Consider the following 14,336-nt stretch of genomic DNA (forward strand, 5'->3'; position numbering starts at 1 on the left):
TCATTTTGGACGAACGCTCGGTTTGGACAAATGGACGAACGCTTCACAGATGAAACCAAGGACGAACGCTAAGAATTTAACTAAGGACGAACGCTCACTCACACTCGCTCAAAGGCCGAACGCTCAACACTGAATTTAAGGCCGAACGCTTGGTCGAGCCATTTGGACGAACGTTCACAAGTTGAAGTCATGGACGAACGCTCGTAGTCTGGACGAACGCCAACTAACAGCTTGGACGAACGCTCACTTGCTAGCTGAAGCACGGACACTCATAATCTACAACTTGGACGAACGCGCGACGATTCTTTGCGGACGAACGCTCACACGTACAGAACGAATCACTCAATGTCGAACACTTGGATTTAAGGACGGACGCGCATAGCGAATGGGACGAACGTCCCCTTTTCACTTCACCAACTTTGAACGAGCGTCCACAAACGAACGCTCTCCAACGACTACCGAATAATTTGGACGAACGTCCAAATTCACCTTGACGAACGTTCAACCATTTTGGACGAACGTTAGCTATTTAGGACGAACGTCCAATTTGAAATCAAATTGGACGAACGATTCTGCAGAATTTCTGCAGAATTGCAGATTTCCAGAAACATCAAATTCAACCCTTTCTTCCCAGATTTTACCCAGATTTGCATCATACAAAGCATATACAATCAATCAAACAAAAGATCTAGCTCCCCTTACCTCTTGAAGACTTCCTTTGCTAAATCTTTAAATCTATCTTCTCCAAGATTTCTGTGACATCCCAAAAATTATAGTCAAAACTATAGATTCAGAAAAATCACATTTAATAATAATTCAGTACAGTTTTTCACTAAAAACAAAATCCAAGCCGTACACCTTACAACACGAATCACAATCTGAAGTCGAACGCACAAATAAAAAACCTGACCGAACGGTTTACACAGTACAATTACCGAACGGTCGAAATAAACTTAAACGAAAACAAAGGATGGTCGGACGACCACTCAATTCAACAATCACACTACTGGCCGAGAGGTCTCACTGTTCGGTCTTCACTTCAACATTAATCAGGTTCTCTTCATTCAGCATTTCTTCCAAACGCTCATCTCCCTCTGCTCACATCCACACGGATGATCATTGCAATGACAAGACGGACGTACAAGGACAATTGACAACACAAGGAAAACGAAAGGGTAAGCTTACGTAATTTAACTCATGCATCAACATACAATTTCAGGTAAACAATTAAACATACATGCATATCTCAACATACACATTCATTACATAACAACCCACTTAAACGTACTCACTAAATAAAACTCAACACGACTGACTGTCCGGACTGTATGAAATCTGCGTAGTTACAGGCGTTCACGCACCCGGGTGGTGTAGTAACTGGCATCCTCATCAGCTGCCACCCGAGGTTAGTACGTCCGTCCAAAGTACCTCTAAGGACGACGACCTCCTGCCGTTCCCACACATGACGTGCGCCCTCTACTTGAGGACAAGCACTCACGGAACATCAGGATCGAACAGCCAGCATTAACTTCCCACAGTCATACTTTACAGATCTCAATAATCAAATTCTGAGTCGTTCCTCCCCGGAACGCTCTTTCAAAAATTTTAACTTTCCATTCATCTCATATACTCTTCATCATTCATATTTCATCATGTATTTATACTTTCATTTCGTCTCATATACTCTTCATCATTTATCATTCGTCATTTACTGTTCACCAAGTAATAATCATTATTGCATAATCATTTTCACCATTCATAAGAAACCATCAAAAACGAACGTTCTGTCCCCAATAAAACCGAGGACGAACGCTGTAAGCGAGACAAAGGACGCTCGTTCGAATCAGAGTACGAACGGCTGAATTTCAATGACGTTCGCTGGCTGAATTTCAAATGTACACTGTTCATTTGGACGACGTGAATGGCTATTTGGACGAACGTTGAATCAGTTAAATGAACGGACGCTCGTGAATTTTAAATCAATAACCGAACGTGGCAAATCTGAAGTTGGACGTACGCTTTTTCAATAAAACAAAACACCATTTTGAGCGAGCGCTCAGTGTAAGACCGAGCCTCATTTTTAGGACGAACGCTCCTTTCTAAACCGAGCACCATTAGGACGAGCGTTTGGTATAAACTGAACACTCTTAGGACGAACACTCAATCAAAACCGAGACCATTGGGACGAGCGTTCAGTATAAACCGAACACCCTTTAGGACGAACGCTCAAAACAAAACCAAACACCACTTGGACGAACGCTCAATTCAAAACCGAGCGCCATTTTGGACGAACGCTCAAGGTGAGCACCAATTAAAGCGAACGTTCGGTATAAGACCGAACACCAATTAGAACGAGCGCTCATCATAAAAACCGAGCACACGAAAAGACGAACGCTCATATCAGGCAATATTTGGACGAACGTTCAGTCTGAGACCGAATGTTAATAACTTTAAATAATAGATTTTACGAACGGAAATGAACTATTTCAAACATATAAGATATAACAAAGTTTGGCCGAACGCTCAACAGAGCAGTAGGACAAGAGTACGCTCGTCCTAGACCCTGGGTCATTCCAAATGAACGAATCCCATTTTTGACTATAAAAAGGGAAACCGAACGGTCAAAGACCGTTCAATACGAACATTCAATATGAAGGGAAACTCTTTTTCAATTCATTTACATTCCAGTTCATTTCTCATCATACAGTTTCATAAATTCCATTCGTTCAAGTCATGGTACAATTTACAATCTTCATATAGTTCATATCATCCAAGTCTCATGTATTTCATACAACAAACGTAAACTTAGTCATATTCATTTTCACTCAGTAAACAACGAACGTTCATGCAGCTCCAAACACAGCACATCATGCAATATATTCATACAGTAATTAACGAACGTTCAAACGAAGCACTCAACATGAATTAAATCAGATAAGCTTCCCTTACCTGGAATGAACGAACGTTTACAGGCGCACACAGACGCTCTCTACTCAAATCCTTATCACCAACGCTCGTTAATCCACTATATATGAACGAACGCTCAGAAACCCACCTATATTTGGTCATATACTGTTAGGACGAACGTTCAGAATATTTAAGAACGAACGCTCAACATGTAACTTAAGGACGAACGCTCGACAACACTGTTTGGACGAGCGCTCGTTATTAAGACGAACGAACGTTCAGAAACGAACGCTCGACAGAGAAAAAGAGACGAGCGCTCAAACCAACGTGGACGAACGTTCAATTTGTCAAGTCTTGGACGAACGTCCAATTTGAAACCAAATTGGACGAACGCGATTCTGCAGATTCTGCAGAATCACAGATTTTCCAGAAAACCAGAAAACCTCCATTTTTAACTCTAAAGCTTTTAGATTTCTACCAAAAACAGCAAAATGAACTAACCAAAACGAAAAATCTATCTCCCCTTACCTCTTGAAGACTTCCTTTGTGAATTCTTTGAATCTATCCTCCTCAAGATGTGCAGCTCCAATCACCTCCAAAACTTTGAACTTCTCCTTCTCTTACAAAAATGGCAGCAAGGTAGCAAAGACTCTTCCCCATTTCAGAACCCAGCACCTCCTTTTTATCTTCCAAGTTTACATGGTGCCAAAACAAGAGAGAAGTCACGGACTTCTTTGTTCCCCACTTCCAAATAAAACCAAGTCTCGTGACTTCCTAGTTGCTTCCCCCACCCCTTCTAAAATAATATTAAAATAAAAATAAAAATAAAATACTAGGTCCTTACAATTTCCAGTGCCAAGGTTTCTTTCCCACTCCAGCAACTCTGAACTTCACCTCCTTCACCAACCTTGCAGCAAGGTTTTCCTTCCTCATTTCAACACGTGAGAAGGGTCGGATACGTACTTTCGGAGTTGAGAAACGTGAAAGACTGGATGCAAGTTTGATAACTGAGGCGGCAAAGACAACTCGTATGCAACTGGTCCAATCTTCCTCAAGATCTGATAGGGTCCGATGAACTTGGGAGACAACTTTTTGGGTCGAATAGCTCTTCCAACGCCAGTGGTCGGATGCAATCTAAGGAAAACATGATCTTCTGCATCGAACTCCAAGGGTCTTCTCCTCTTGTCAGCGTAGGATTTCTGTCGACTCCTGGACGTCTTCAGCCTCTCTTGAATTAACTTCACCTTTTCAGTCGTCTGCTAAATGAGCTCTGGTCCTGTTAACACCTTTTCCCCTTCCTGAAACCAACACAAGGGCGTTCGGCATCTTCTCCCGTACAGAGCCTCGAAAGGAGCCATTCCTATACTGGCTTGAAAACTGTTGTTGTATGTGAACTCTACTAAAGGCAAGACTTCATCCCAGACGCCCATGTGATCTAGGACACACGTCCTCAATAAGTCTTCAAGCGTCTGAATGGTTCTCTCGGACTGGCCGTCTGTCTGAGGATGATAAGCCGAACTCATATGGAGTTTGCTACCGAGTTCACTTTGTAATGATCGCCAGAACCGAGAAGTAAATCTGGTGTCTCGGTCTGAAACAATGCTAGACGGAACTCCATGTAGACGAACTATTTCTTTGATATAAAGCTTAGCCAGGTTCGTCATAGACATCTTCAGGTTGACTGCTAGGAAATGAGCACTCTTCGTCAGTCGATCTACAATTACCCATACGGAATCATGATTCCTGACTGTGCGAGGTAAGTGAGTCACAAAATCCATCGCAATGCTGTCCCACTTCCATTCTGGGATTTCTAACTGCTGAAGTAATCCACCAGGCCTTTGATACTCAGCCTTGGCTCGCTGACATGTTAAACAGGACGCCACAAAACGTGCAACGTCACTCTTCATTCCCGGCCACCAGAACGACTTCCTGAGATCTTGATACATCTTAGTCATACCAGGGTGTATGCTAAGACGACTGTGATGTCCTTCCTCAAGAATAATCCTTTTCAACTCGCCATCATTCGGAATGCACGTTCTATTCATGTAGCGTAGCATACCATCAGTTCCAGTGTTAAAATGTTTTGCTTGATCTGTACCGAGTGCGCTCAAGATCTTCACCAACTCTTCATCATCTCGTTGCTTCACTCTGATCCGGTCGAATACGTCACTGGAGATTCTAAGAGTACAACATTTGATAAAATTCGGTTGTAAGTCAAACTGTAACCTCAGATCTCTAAAACTTTCTACCAAACTCAACTCTCGGACCATCATAGAGGAGACGTGAACTACCTTTCTGCTTAAAGCGTCTGCTACAACATTTGCTTTTCCCGGATGGTAGAGTAGTTCAAAGTCGTAATCCTTTAAGAACTCCAACCAACGTCTCTGTCTCATATTCAGCTCCTTCTGATCAAACAGGTATTTGAGACTCTTGTGATCACTGAATACTTGGAACGTTGAACCATACAAGTAGTGTCTCCAGATCTTCAAAGCAAAGACGACTGCTGCTAGTTCCAGGTCGTGAGTTGGATAGTTCTTCTCATGAACCTTCAGTTGTCGAGAAGCATACGCAACCACCCTCTTCTCTTGCATGAGTACACAACCCAAACCCTGATGAGACGCATCACAATATACCACGAAGAGTTTAGCCGTGTCAGGTATGACTAATACCGGGGCGCTTGTTAATTTATTCTTCAATTCTTGGAAACTTTCTTCACACCGATCGGTCCAAGCGAACGGTTGATCCTTTCTGGTCAGCTGAGTAAGCGGAGCCACTATTTTGGAAAACCCTTCAATGAACCGTCTATAGTAGCCCGCGAGTCCCACAAAGCTGCGAACTTCAGTTACCGAGCGTGGACTCTCCCATTCCAACACTGCTCGTACTTTCGCCGGATCCACTGAGATTCCTCCAGCTGAAACCACGTGTCCCAAAAATGGTACTTCCTTCATCCAAAATTCACATTTAGAGAACTTGGCGTACAACTCCTTTTCTCTTAAGATGCCTAGAACAACCCTCAAGTGATCTTCATGCTCTTCATAGCTCTTGGAGTAGACAAGAATATCATCAATGAATACAACCACAAACTTGTCAAGATACGGCCTGAAGATACGATTCATGTAGTCCATAAATATTGCTGGGGCGTTTGTCACCCCGAATGGCATCACTACATACTCGTAGTGTCCATAACGAGATCGGAAGGCTGTCTTCTGGATGTCTTCTTCCTTCACCCGAATCTGATGGTATCCCGACCGTAAATCAATCTTTGAGAATATAGTCGCGCCATGTAATTGATCTAGCAGGTCGTCAATCCGAGGCAAAGGATACTTGTTTTTGATAGTCATCTTGTTTAACTGCCTGTAATCAATGCAGAGACGAGAACTGCCATCCTTCTTCTTCACTAAGAGTACTGGCGCTCCCCAAGGTGATACACTTGGTCTGATAAACTGCTTATCCATTAATTCTTCAATCTGCTCCTTGAGTTCAGCTAACTCTGCTGGCGACATCCGATAGGGTGCAATAGAGATAGGTCCAGCATTCGACACTAGGTCGATAGTAAATTCCACCTCGCGCGGAGGAGGTAATCCAGGCACTTCATCAGGAAATACATCAGGGAATTCATCCACAACTGATCGTTCTCCACTCGACTTACTGGACGATCGCTCATGATTCAAATCTTCAAGTCGTTCGTCCGAATGCGTCATGATCAGAAAGCAACTGGCGCCATCCACGATGTCTTCTTTCAGTTGACCGAGCGTCACAGATAGATCCACTTCATACTCGTCCGGAAACACCAATTCCTTTGCACCACAATCTATGAGAATGCGGTTGGTAGCCAGCCAATCCATTCCTAAGATCACTTCTAAATCCTTTAGGGGTAGGCAGATGAGGTTTACCTTATAGTTACGTCCTTCAACCTCTATAGGACATTTAACACATACAGTAGACGTCCTAACCTCACCCGCTGCTGGGGTTGATACTACCAAGTCGAACTGCATCTCGCGTTCGGCTAATCCCAATTTCTCAACACACGCCTTCGAAATGAAGGAGTGTGTTGCCCCCGAATCATACAGCACACAAACAGGCATTCCATGTAATAAGCAAGTACCAGTGACGAGCGTACCTGAACTGGCGGCTTCGGCGCCTGTTATAGCATAAACACGACCAACCGCTTGTGCTCTTCCACCCCGATCCTGTTGCATCCTCCCGGCATTTGGCGGCCTCATTACTGCACGTCTGCCCATATTACACTCGCGCTCTATGTGACCATTCCTTCCACAAAGAGTGCAGGACTTCGCTCCCAATAATTGAGGGCATGACGATCGGTAGTGTGGTCCTCCACATTGGAAACACTTGACTGATCCGTGCTGTCCAGACTGTCCGGCAACAACCATAGCTTGAGAATTAAATGGTGGTGCTGGGCGAGCATACGGCAACCTGTTCCTATTCAGATTTGGCCTGGACATGATCGGCCCCCTAGTTGCTTGTTGCTGCTTCTTCAGTCGTTCTGCTTCAGCCACATTTTTCTCTAACACTTTTGCTCTCTCAATCATCACAGGAAAAGACTTAATGCAGAGGCTGGATATCAACACCTTAAGGTCACTTCTCAGTCCATTTTCAAATTTCCTGCACTGCCACACTTCACTGGTGGCAAGGGTATTAAAGCGAACCAGGTGTTTGAACCTGTTGGTGTACTCCGAAACAGACATATTACCTTGTACCAACTGGAGAAATTCCACCTCTTTGCTGAATCGAACACTATCCGGGAAATACTCCTCATAAAACTTTTCCTTGAAGACTTTCCAGGAAATAGGGCTGTGAGATTCTGCTAGTATCATCTTCGCAGTCGTCCACCAATGGCTGGCCTCTCCAGTCAATAAATATTCAGTGAATGCTAGTCTTCGATCGTTTGGACAATCCTTGGCATCATAGATCTGCTCCATGTCCCGTATCCACTGATCAGCTTCGTCAGGAAGGCATTTCCCATCAAACTTTGCAGGGCGGTGCTGCAAGAAGCTCTCCAAAGTCCACTCAGCCTGATGAGTAGCATTTGAAGCAGATGCCCCCGGCGTACCCCTAGTAGCTGCAAGAATCTCCATCAGCTGCCTCTGAGTCATTTCAGAATTGGTGCGAGCAGCTTCAAGATTTTGTGAATTAGCCGTGTTTTGCTGCATCAGAATAGCATTCTGCTCTTGTAGCTTCTCGATCACTGATTCCAATAGCCTGGTGTTGTTGTTGGGCCCATCATGATCATTGGTCTGTGGTGGAGGAGGAGGAGGTAGTCTAGATGCCATAGGTTCTCTGAGAAACAGAGAAAAGAAATGAACTTTAGTCCTGTTCAAAGAGTTGAAAATAACTTATCAACGCAATTTAAGCACACAGCAAAAACACAGTGTACTCATAACCTACAGTGTCCTTAAAAGAACAAAACTGCTCTGATACCACTAATGTGACATCCCAAAAATTATAGTCAAAACTATAGATTCAGAAAAATCACATTTAATAATAATTCAGTACAGTTTTTCACTAAAAACAAAATCCAAGCCGTACACCTTACAACACGAATCACAATCTGAAGTCGAACGCACAAATAAAAAACCTGACCGAACACCAATTAGAGCGAGCGCTCAATCTGAGACCGAACGCCAATTTTTGACGAACGTTCGGTACGAGACCGAACTCCAATTTGAACAAACGTTCGGTATGAGACCGAACTCCAATTTGAACAAACGCTCATATTCAACCCGAGCACACGAAAGGACGAACGCTCAATCTGAAAACGAGCACAGGACGAACGCTCAGTGTGAAACCGAACGCTAGTAGACTTTAGACACGAGGACGCTCGTCCTCAACAAGGGATCGATCCAAATGAACGAATCCCATTTTTGACTATAAAAAGGGAAACCGAACGGTCAAAGACCGTTCAATACGAACATTCAATATGAAGGGAAACTCTTTTTCAATTCATTTACATTCCAGTTCATTTCTCATCATACAGTTTCATAAATTCCATTCGTTCAAGTCATGGTACAATTTACAATCTTCATATAGTTCATATCATCCAAGTCTCATGTATTTCATACAACAAACGTAAACTTAGTCATATTCATTTTCACTCAGTAAACAACGAATGTTCATGCAGCTCCAAACACAGCACATCATGCAATATATTCATACAGTAATTAACGAACGTTCAAACGAAGCACTCAACATGAATTAAATCAGATAAGCTTCCCTTACCTGGAATGAACGAACGTTTACAGGCGCACACAGACGCTCTCTACTCAAATCCTTATCACCAACGCTCGTTAATCCACTATATATGAACGAACGCTCAGAAACCCACCTATATTTGGTCATATACTGTTAGGACGAACGTTCAGAATATTTAAGAACGAACGCTCAACATGTAACTTAAGGACGAACGCTCGACAACACTGTTTGGACGAGCGCTCGTTATTAAGACGAACGAACGTTCAGAAACGAACGCTCGACAGAGAAAAAGAGACGAGCGCTCAAACCAACGTGGACGAACGTTCAATTTGTCAAGTCTTGGACGAACGTCCAATTTGAAACCAAATTGGACGAACGCGATTCTGCAGATTCTGCAGAATCACAGATTTTCCAGAAAACCAGAAAACCTCCATTTTTAACTCTAAAGCTTTTAGATTTCTACCAAAAACAGCAAAATGAACTAACCAAAACGAAAAATCTATCTCCCCTTACCTCTTGAAGACTTCCTTTGTGAATTCTTTGAATCTATCCTCCTCAAGATGTGCAGCTCCAATCACCTCCAAAACTTTGAACTTCTCCTTCTCTTACAAAAATGGCAGCAAGGTAGCAAAGACTCTTCCCCATTTCAGAACCCAGCACCTCCTTTTTATCTTCCAAGTTTACATGGTGCCAAAACAAGAGAGAAGTCACGGACTTCTTTGTTCCCCACTTCCAAATAAAACCAAGTCTCGTGACTTCCTAGTTGCTTCCCCCACCCCTTCTAAAATAATATTAAAATAAAAATAAAAATAAAATACTAGGTCCTTACAATTTCCAGTGCCAAGGTTTCTTTCCCACTCCAGCAACTCTGAACTTCACCTCCTTCACCAACCTTGCAGCAAGGTTTTCCTTCCTCATTTCAGAACCTAGCATCCCCTTATATCTTCCACGTTTGCAGCCTGCTGAATGATGCCAAACATGAGGGAAATCACGGACTTCTTTACTCTCCAAAACCAATTCCCGTGACTCCCTTAATTGCTTCCCACACCCCTTCAACAGCTGCCTCCCCGTGAAGCCATTCCCTACCACACCACTCATCACAGGAAGCCCCCACCACATCAATTACCAACATATCCTTGTCCATACACCACCCCCAAATTATTTAGGTCCTTACATGAATTGCTGGACATGGTGCTTATTTTAGTTTTGTTTTAATTTTCTGCTTTCTATATATATATATATATATATATATATATATATATATATATATATATATATATATATATATATATATATATATATATATATATATATATATATATATATATATATAGGGTGGCAAAAAGACTTAGCCTATGTTGTGATACTCTTTAGCAAATCCTATGTGATATTATTAGGACAATTTGAATATACTGTTTTTAAACAGCTGCAAGATTTAGAATTAGTTTGCTCTATACTGATATTTGAAAATGTTAAACTTGACATTTTAGTTCTTGAAAATAACAAAGTTATAAACATTCTAAACAATAGCCATTCATCTTTGTTCAAACTCAAAATATCATGTAATTTTAAAGTATAAGATTGATATATTTTTAATAAATAAAGACAATAAATAATTAAATTTAAAGACTAAGAGGACAGCAAAACTTTGTTTGAATTTATTTAAACATATGACCTCTTTTATTTTGAGGACTAAAGAAGTGGGTTGGCCTAAACCTAAATGAGAGAACTATTACAGTTTCCTTTTAATTTTCAAAGACACTTGCAACTTATACAGGTTAATTAACAAAAACCTCAATATTTTTTCGAGAAGAAAATAAGAATATATGTTGAATGGCTATTTCGTTCTTTAGCTGTGTAAAAATCACTATTTAATTGAAATATCATGCAGTCAAACAAACCACACATCCGAAGAAACAATATAGATAATATAGATCACGAAACAAGACATGGTATAGGAATATCATAAATTACTTCAAATGCATGAGTTTCCTTATTGAATAAAAGTTTCCACATAAGATACATTTGCTTTCAATATTAAAATCTAACCCATCTCAGAACCATCAAGTGTCTTGTATCTTAAAAGGAGTTTATTATTAAAGAAATGTTTAAGAACTCATACATTATTAAGAGGGGTTTAAAGCTTCATAGGATTACTTAGAAACTTTTCCAGCACGATATTCAGCCTTTGACCTACCATAATAGACAGGTTCTTTTCCCAAAAAGGTGATAAAATTCCAGCCAAATACAGATGCTCCAACCATGTATGTCTCTGGAAGTCCATCTCTAAACAGCTTCTGAGAGCCAGAAACTGATGGTGGATCAAGCTTAATTCCAGATTGTCGTAGCTTCTTCCCTTTCAGTGAAAAACCATCCGCTTGCAAGCTTTCATATAAACTAGTTATCATCTTCAACTCTGCAATTGAAGTCAAAAGTCATGTTTCAACCTAGCACATGGAGTATTTTTACACGGTGACATCATCAGAAACACTAACACACCACCCACACCCATGCAGACAGCAGAATTATTTATGCTCAGTGGAGAAACCCGTATAAATAAAATAGAAATAAGTCAGAAATAAAACAAATATATCATTAGCATTTGACTAAAGGAGCATAGGTCCTACCTATATGCCAATCATAAAACACATGAATCTCCTACATATATAAATATATATATATATATATATATATATATATGTATATGTGTATATATGTATGTGTGTATATATATATGATTTGATTATGTAATCAATCATGAAATGAATATAATTTTGTCAGGATGAGCTTACTTTCTTCAACTTCACGGGATGACTCGCACTTTTTGATGTCAGGATATTTGAGAACCTTCAAGATCAAACAGCAATGTCAGGAACTTCATCCAGTGTTTCAAGTGAAAAAAGGCAACTACTCTACACACCAGATAAAGGGAAAGAAATACATTGGAAATTTACTCAAATGATCTTAACTATTAGGAAAATTATTCAATAGTCCATACGTATATCCAAATCAGTTTCAAAGATAATAACTTACTAAAATACTAATTGAAGAACTCATAATACCACCTTGCATCAAATAAAAGAAACTAGTTACTCAGTACATGGTAGTATAGATCAACCTATATAGTCAATACATAATGATATAATTCATGTCACGAGTTAGTTAATGTAGCATCTACTCAAGATGTACATTCAAGTATGCAATGATAAGAAATAATCTCACCTTCTTGGTTCCGACATGACCAAAAACAAAAAATAAAAGAGGAAAGTTCCAAATTTTTTCCATAGTAAACTCTCTTCTTTGAAGGAAAGAATCTTACAATTAAACACAAAAAATGAGGGAAGGGACCTTATTATGTATTTGCAAATCTCCCCTCAACTCTTCTCTAGATTGATACTATATTAACCCAAACAAAGATGCACATGCAAAAACTATATAAGACAATTTTAACTAATTAATCTTAACTTATTCAAAACATCGAAGAAGATCCCCAAATATTAAAAAAAAGAAGATCACCAAATATTAAAAAGAAAAAAAAAGATCGCCAAATATTAAAAAAAAAAGATCGCCAATATTAAAAAAATAAAGATCGCCAAATATTAAAAAAAAAACATCTCCAAATATTAAAAAAAAAATCTCAAAATATTAAAAAAAATATATACATCGTGAGTGTAAGGTGGAAGAACAGGTAAGAGGAGTAATGAAAAGATCTTGGATCACAGCCATATTTCAATAGCTTTACTATTTGACACTTCAAAATGAACGCTTTTGACATTAAAAGAGCTTAGAAACGCAAGTTACTTTGAACTACATGATACTGAAAACGATCTAGTTGCTAGTTCAGAACTTTAGAACTGCATGCAACTATTTTCAATCGGAACATCTCTAACTAATTAATCTGTTCTACTAAAGAAATGATATCCTATAACTTGGATCTGGTGCTGATTACATATTTACCATAGTTCCAGTTCCTTAAGAGTGACATGCAAAACTTCATTCTTTTCTTCGGATTTTCACACCAAGATTTGAAGATATGGAAGAGGGAGAGTTAAAACACCAGCCAACAAGTTTCATGAACAACTACTACATTAAACATTCCAATGGTTGCTGTATCAAAAAAAAAAGAAAAAGAGCAGAGATCTGGAATATTGAACCTCTATAACGAGATGACTAATCTCTTTAACAAGAGCACGAATTTTCACGTAAGTGGGGTGAGCATTGGTGCTGAGTGACCTCTTCTTCGTCGGCTGTGACCTCTTCTTCGTCGGCGAGGGCGAAGGAGGAGCCACCGCTGCTTTCATTTTTTCCATTGAGACAGTTTTTTTCTGCGGCTGCATGTCTCTTCCCTTGTCTGGTTTTTAAGAAGTGACCACAAAAGACTTCACTGTTGGATTTTATAGACAAAAAAATAAACATCCTTGGTTTTGAGATTGTCTTTTTAGGTTAATTAAATTTGAAGGTGAGAGAGAAGTCACCTCGGGAAGATAAAAAATAATAATTTAAATATTTAATGAAACAATTATTTTAAAACTTAAAACGTAATTAAGTTTTAATTACATATCCTACCCCTCCATTTTCATTGTCTAGCAATTTTTATTATTTCAATTTTATTATCATGTTATACAATTTTCCCATATTTTACTATTCTTTTAAATTTGTAGTGCCATCCTGACTTGTCAATAGAAATAAAATTAAAATATCGTTTTATTCATTTGTTTTAAACTTATAGATGCATCGTTATATATTTAATGAATGGGTTAAATTTAATGTGTGGGAATTAAAATATATGAAACAAATAAGCAATAAACTTATAAAATGTAATAATTTACTCATAAAATGTAATTGAGTCAAACAATAAAGTAACTAATTAATAAAGTTTATCAATTTTTAATAACTTATCTTTATCTTCCCATCTACCTATATGTTGATAAAATTGATGCTAAAGAATATTTAGATAATATTTTTAAATGATGTCATTGACAACCTTGGAGGTAATTTAGAGTATACAATGTTTTTAAATTACTTGACTTTACAATTACATAGGGTTTTATTTTGTTTTTAATTTTACTCAAATGATGTCATTTAGGGTATATTTTTAAATGATGTCCTTTTTTAATTTTAAATTGTGTATCATTGATTAACTTTAGAGATAATTTAGAGTGTATTTTATGTTTAAGTCATTTGAGTTCATAATTATTTAATGTATCGTTTTTTATTGA

General features: G+C 39.2%; 1 protein-coding gene across 1 annotated transcript; it reads right to left on the minus strand.

Moving 5' to 3' along the window:
* Window positions 1–11,050: 11,050 nt before the first annotated feature.
* LOC108321162 (uncharacterized) lies at window positions 11,051–13,513 on the minus strand. The gene is made up of 3 exons (XM_017552831.2): window positions 13,272–13,513; window positions 11,910–11,964; window positions 11,051–11,533 (listed from the first exon to the last, which is right to left on the minus strand). The coding sequence occupies exons 1-3, from the start codon at window positions 13,452–13,454 to the stop codon at window positions 11,271–11,273; spliced, it is 501 nt and encodes a 166-aa protein (XP_017408320.1). The 5' UTR covers window positions 13,455–13,513; the 3' UTR covers window positions 11,051–11,270.
* Window positions 13,514–14,336: the final 823 nt, after the last annotated feature.

The sequence above is a fragment of the Vigna angularis genome, chromosome 2 (assembly GCF_016808095.1).
Source record: "Vigna angularis cultivar LongXiaoDou No.4 chromosome 2, ASM1680809v1, whole genome shotgun sequence".
In the NCBI taxonomy this organism is placed as follows: Eukaryota; Viridiplantae; Streptophyta; class Magnoliopsida; order Fabales; family Fabaceae; genus Vigna; species Vigna angularis.

Bases quoted from the DNA above. Each gene is read 5' to 3' on its own strand.
- LOC108321162 (XM_017552831.2), bottom strand. From the start codon at position 13,454: ATGCAGCCGCAGAAAAAAACTGTCTCAATGGAAAAAATGAAAGCAGCG. The intron at 11,965-13,271 runs GTTCAATATTCC...TTGATCTTGAAG, and splicing joins TTAGTCATCTCGTTATAGAG to GTTCTCAAATATCCTGACAT. The intron at 11,534-11,909 runs GTAAGCTCATCC...CTTCAATTGCAG, and splicing joins ATCCCGTGAAGTTGAAGAAA to AGTTGAAGATGATAACTAGT.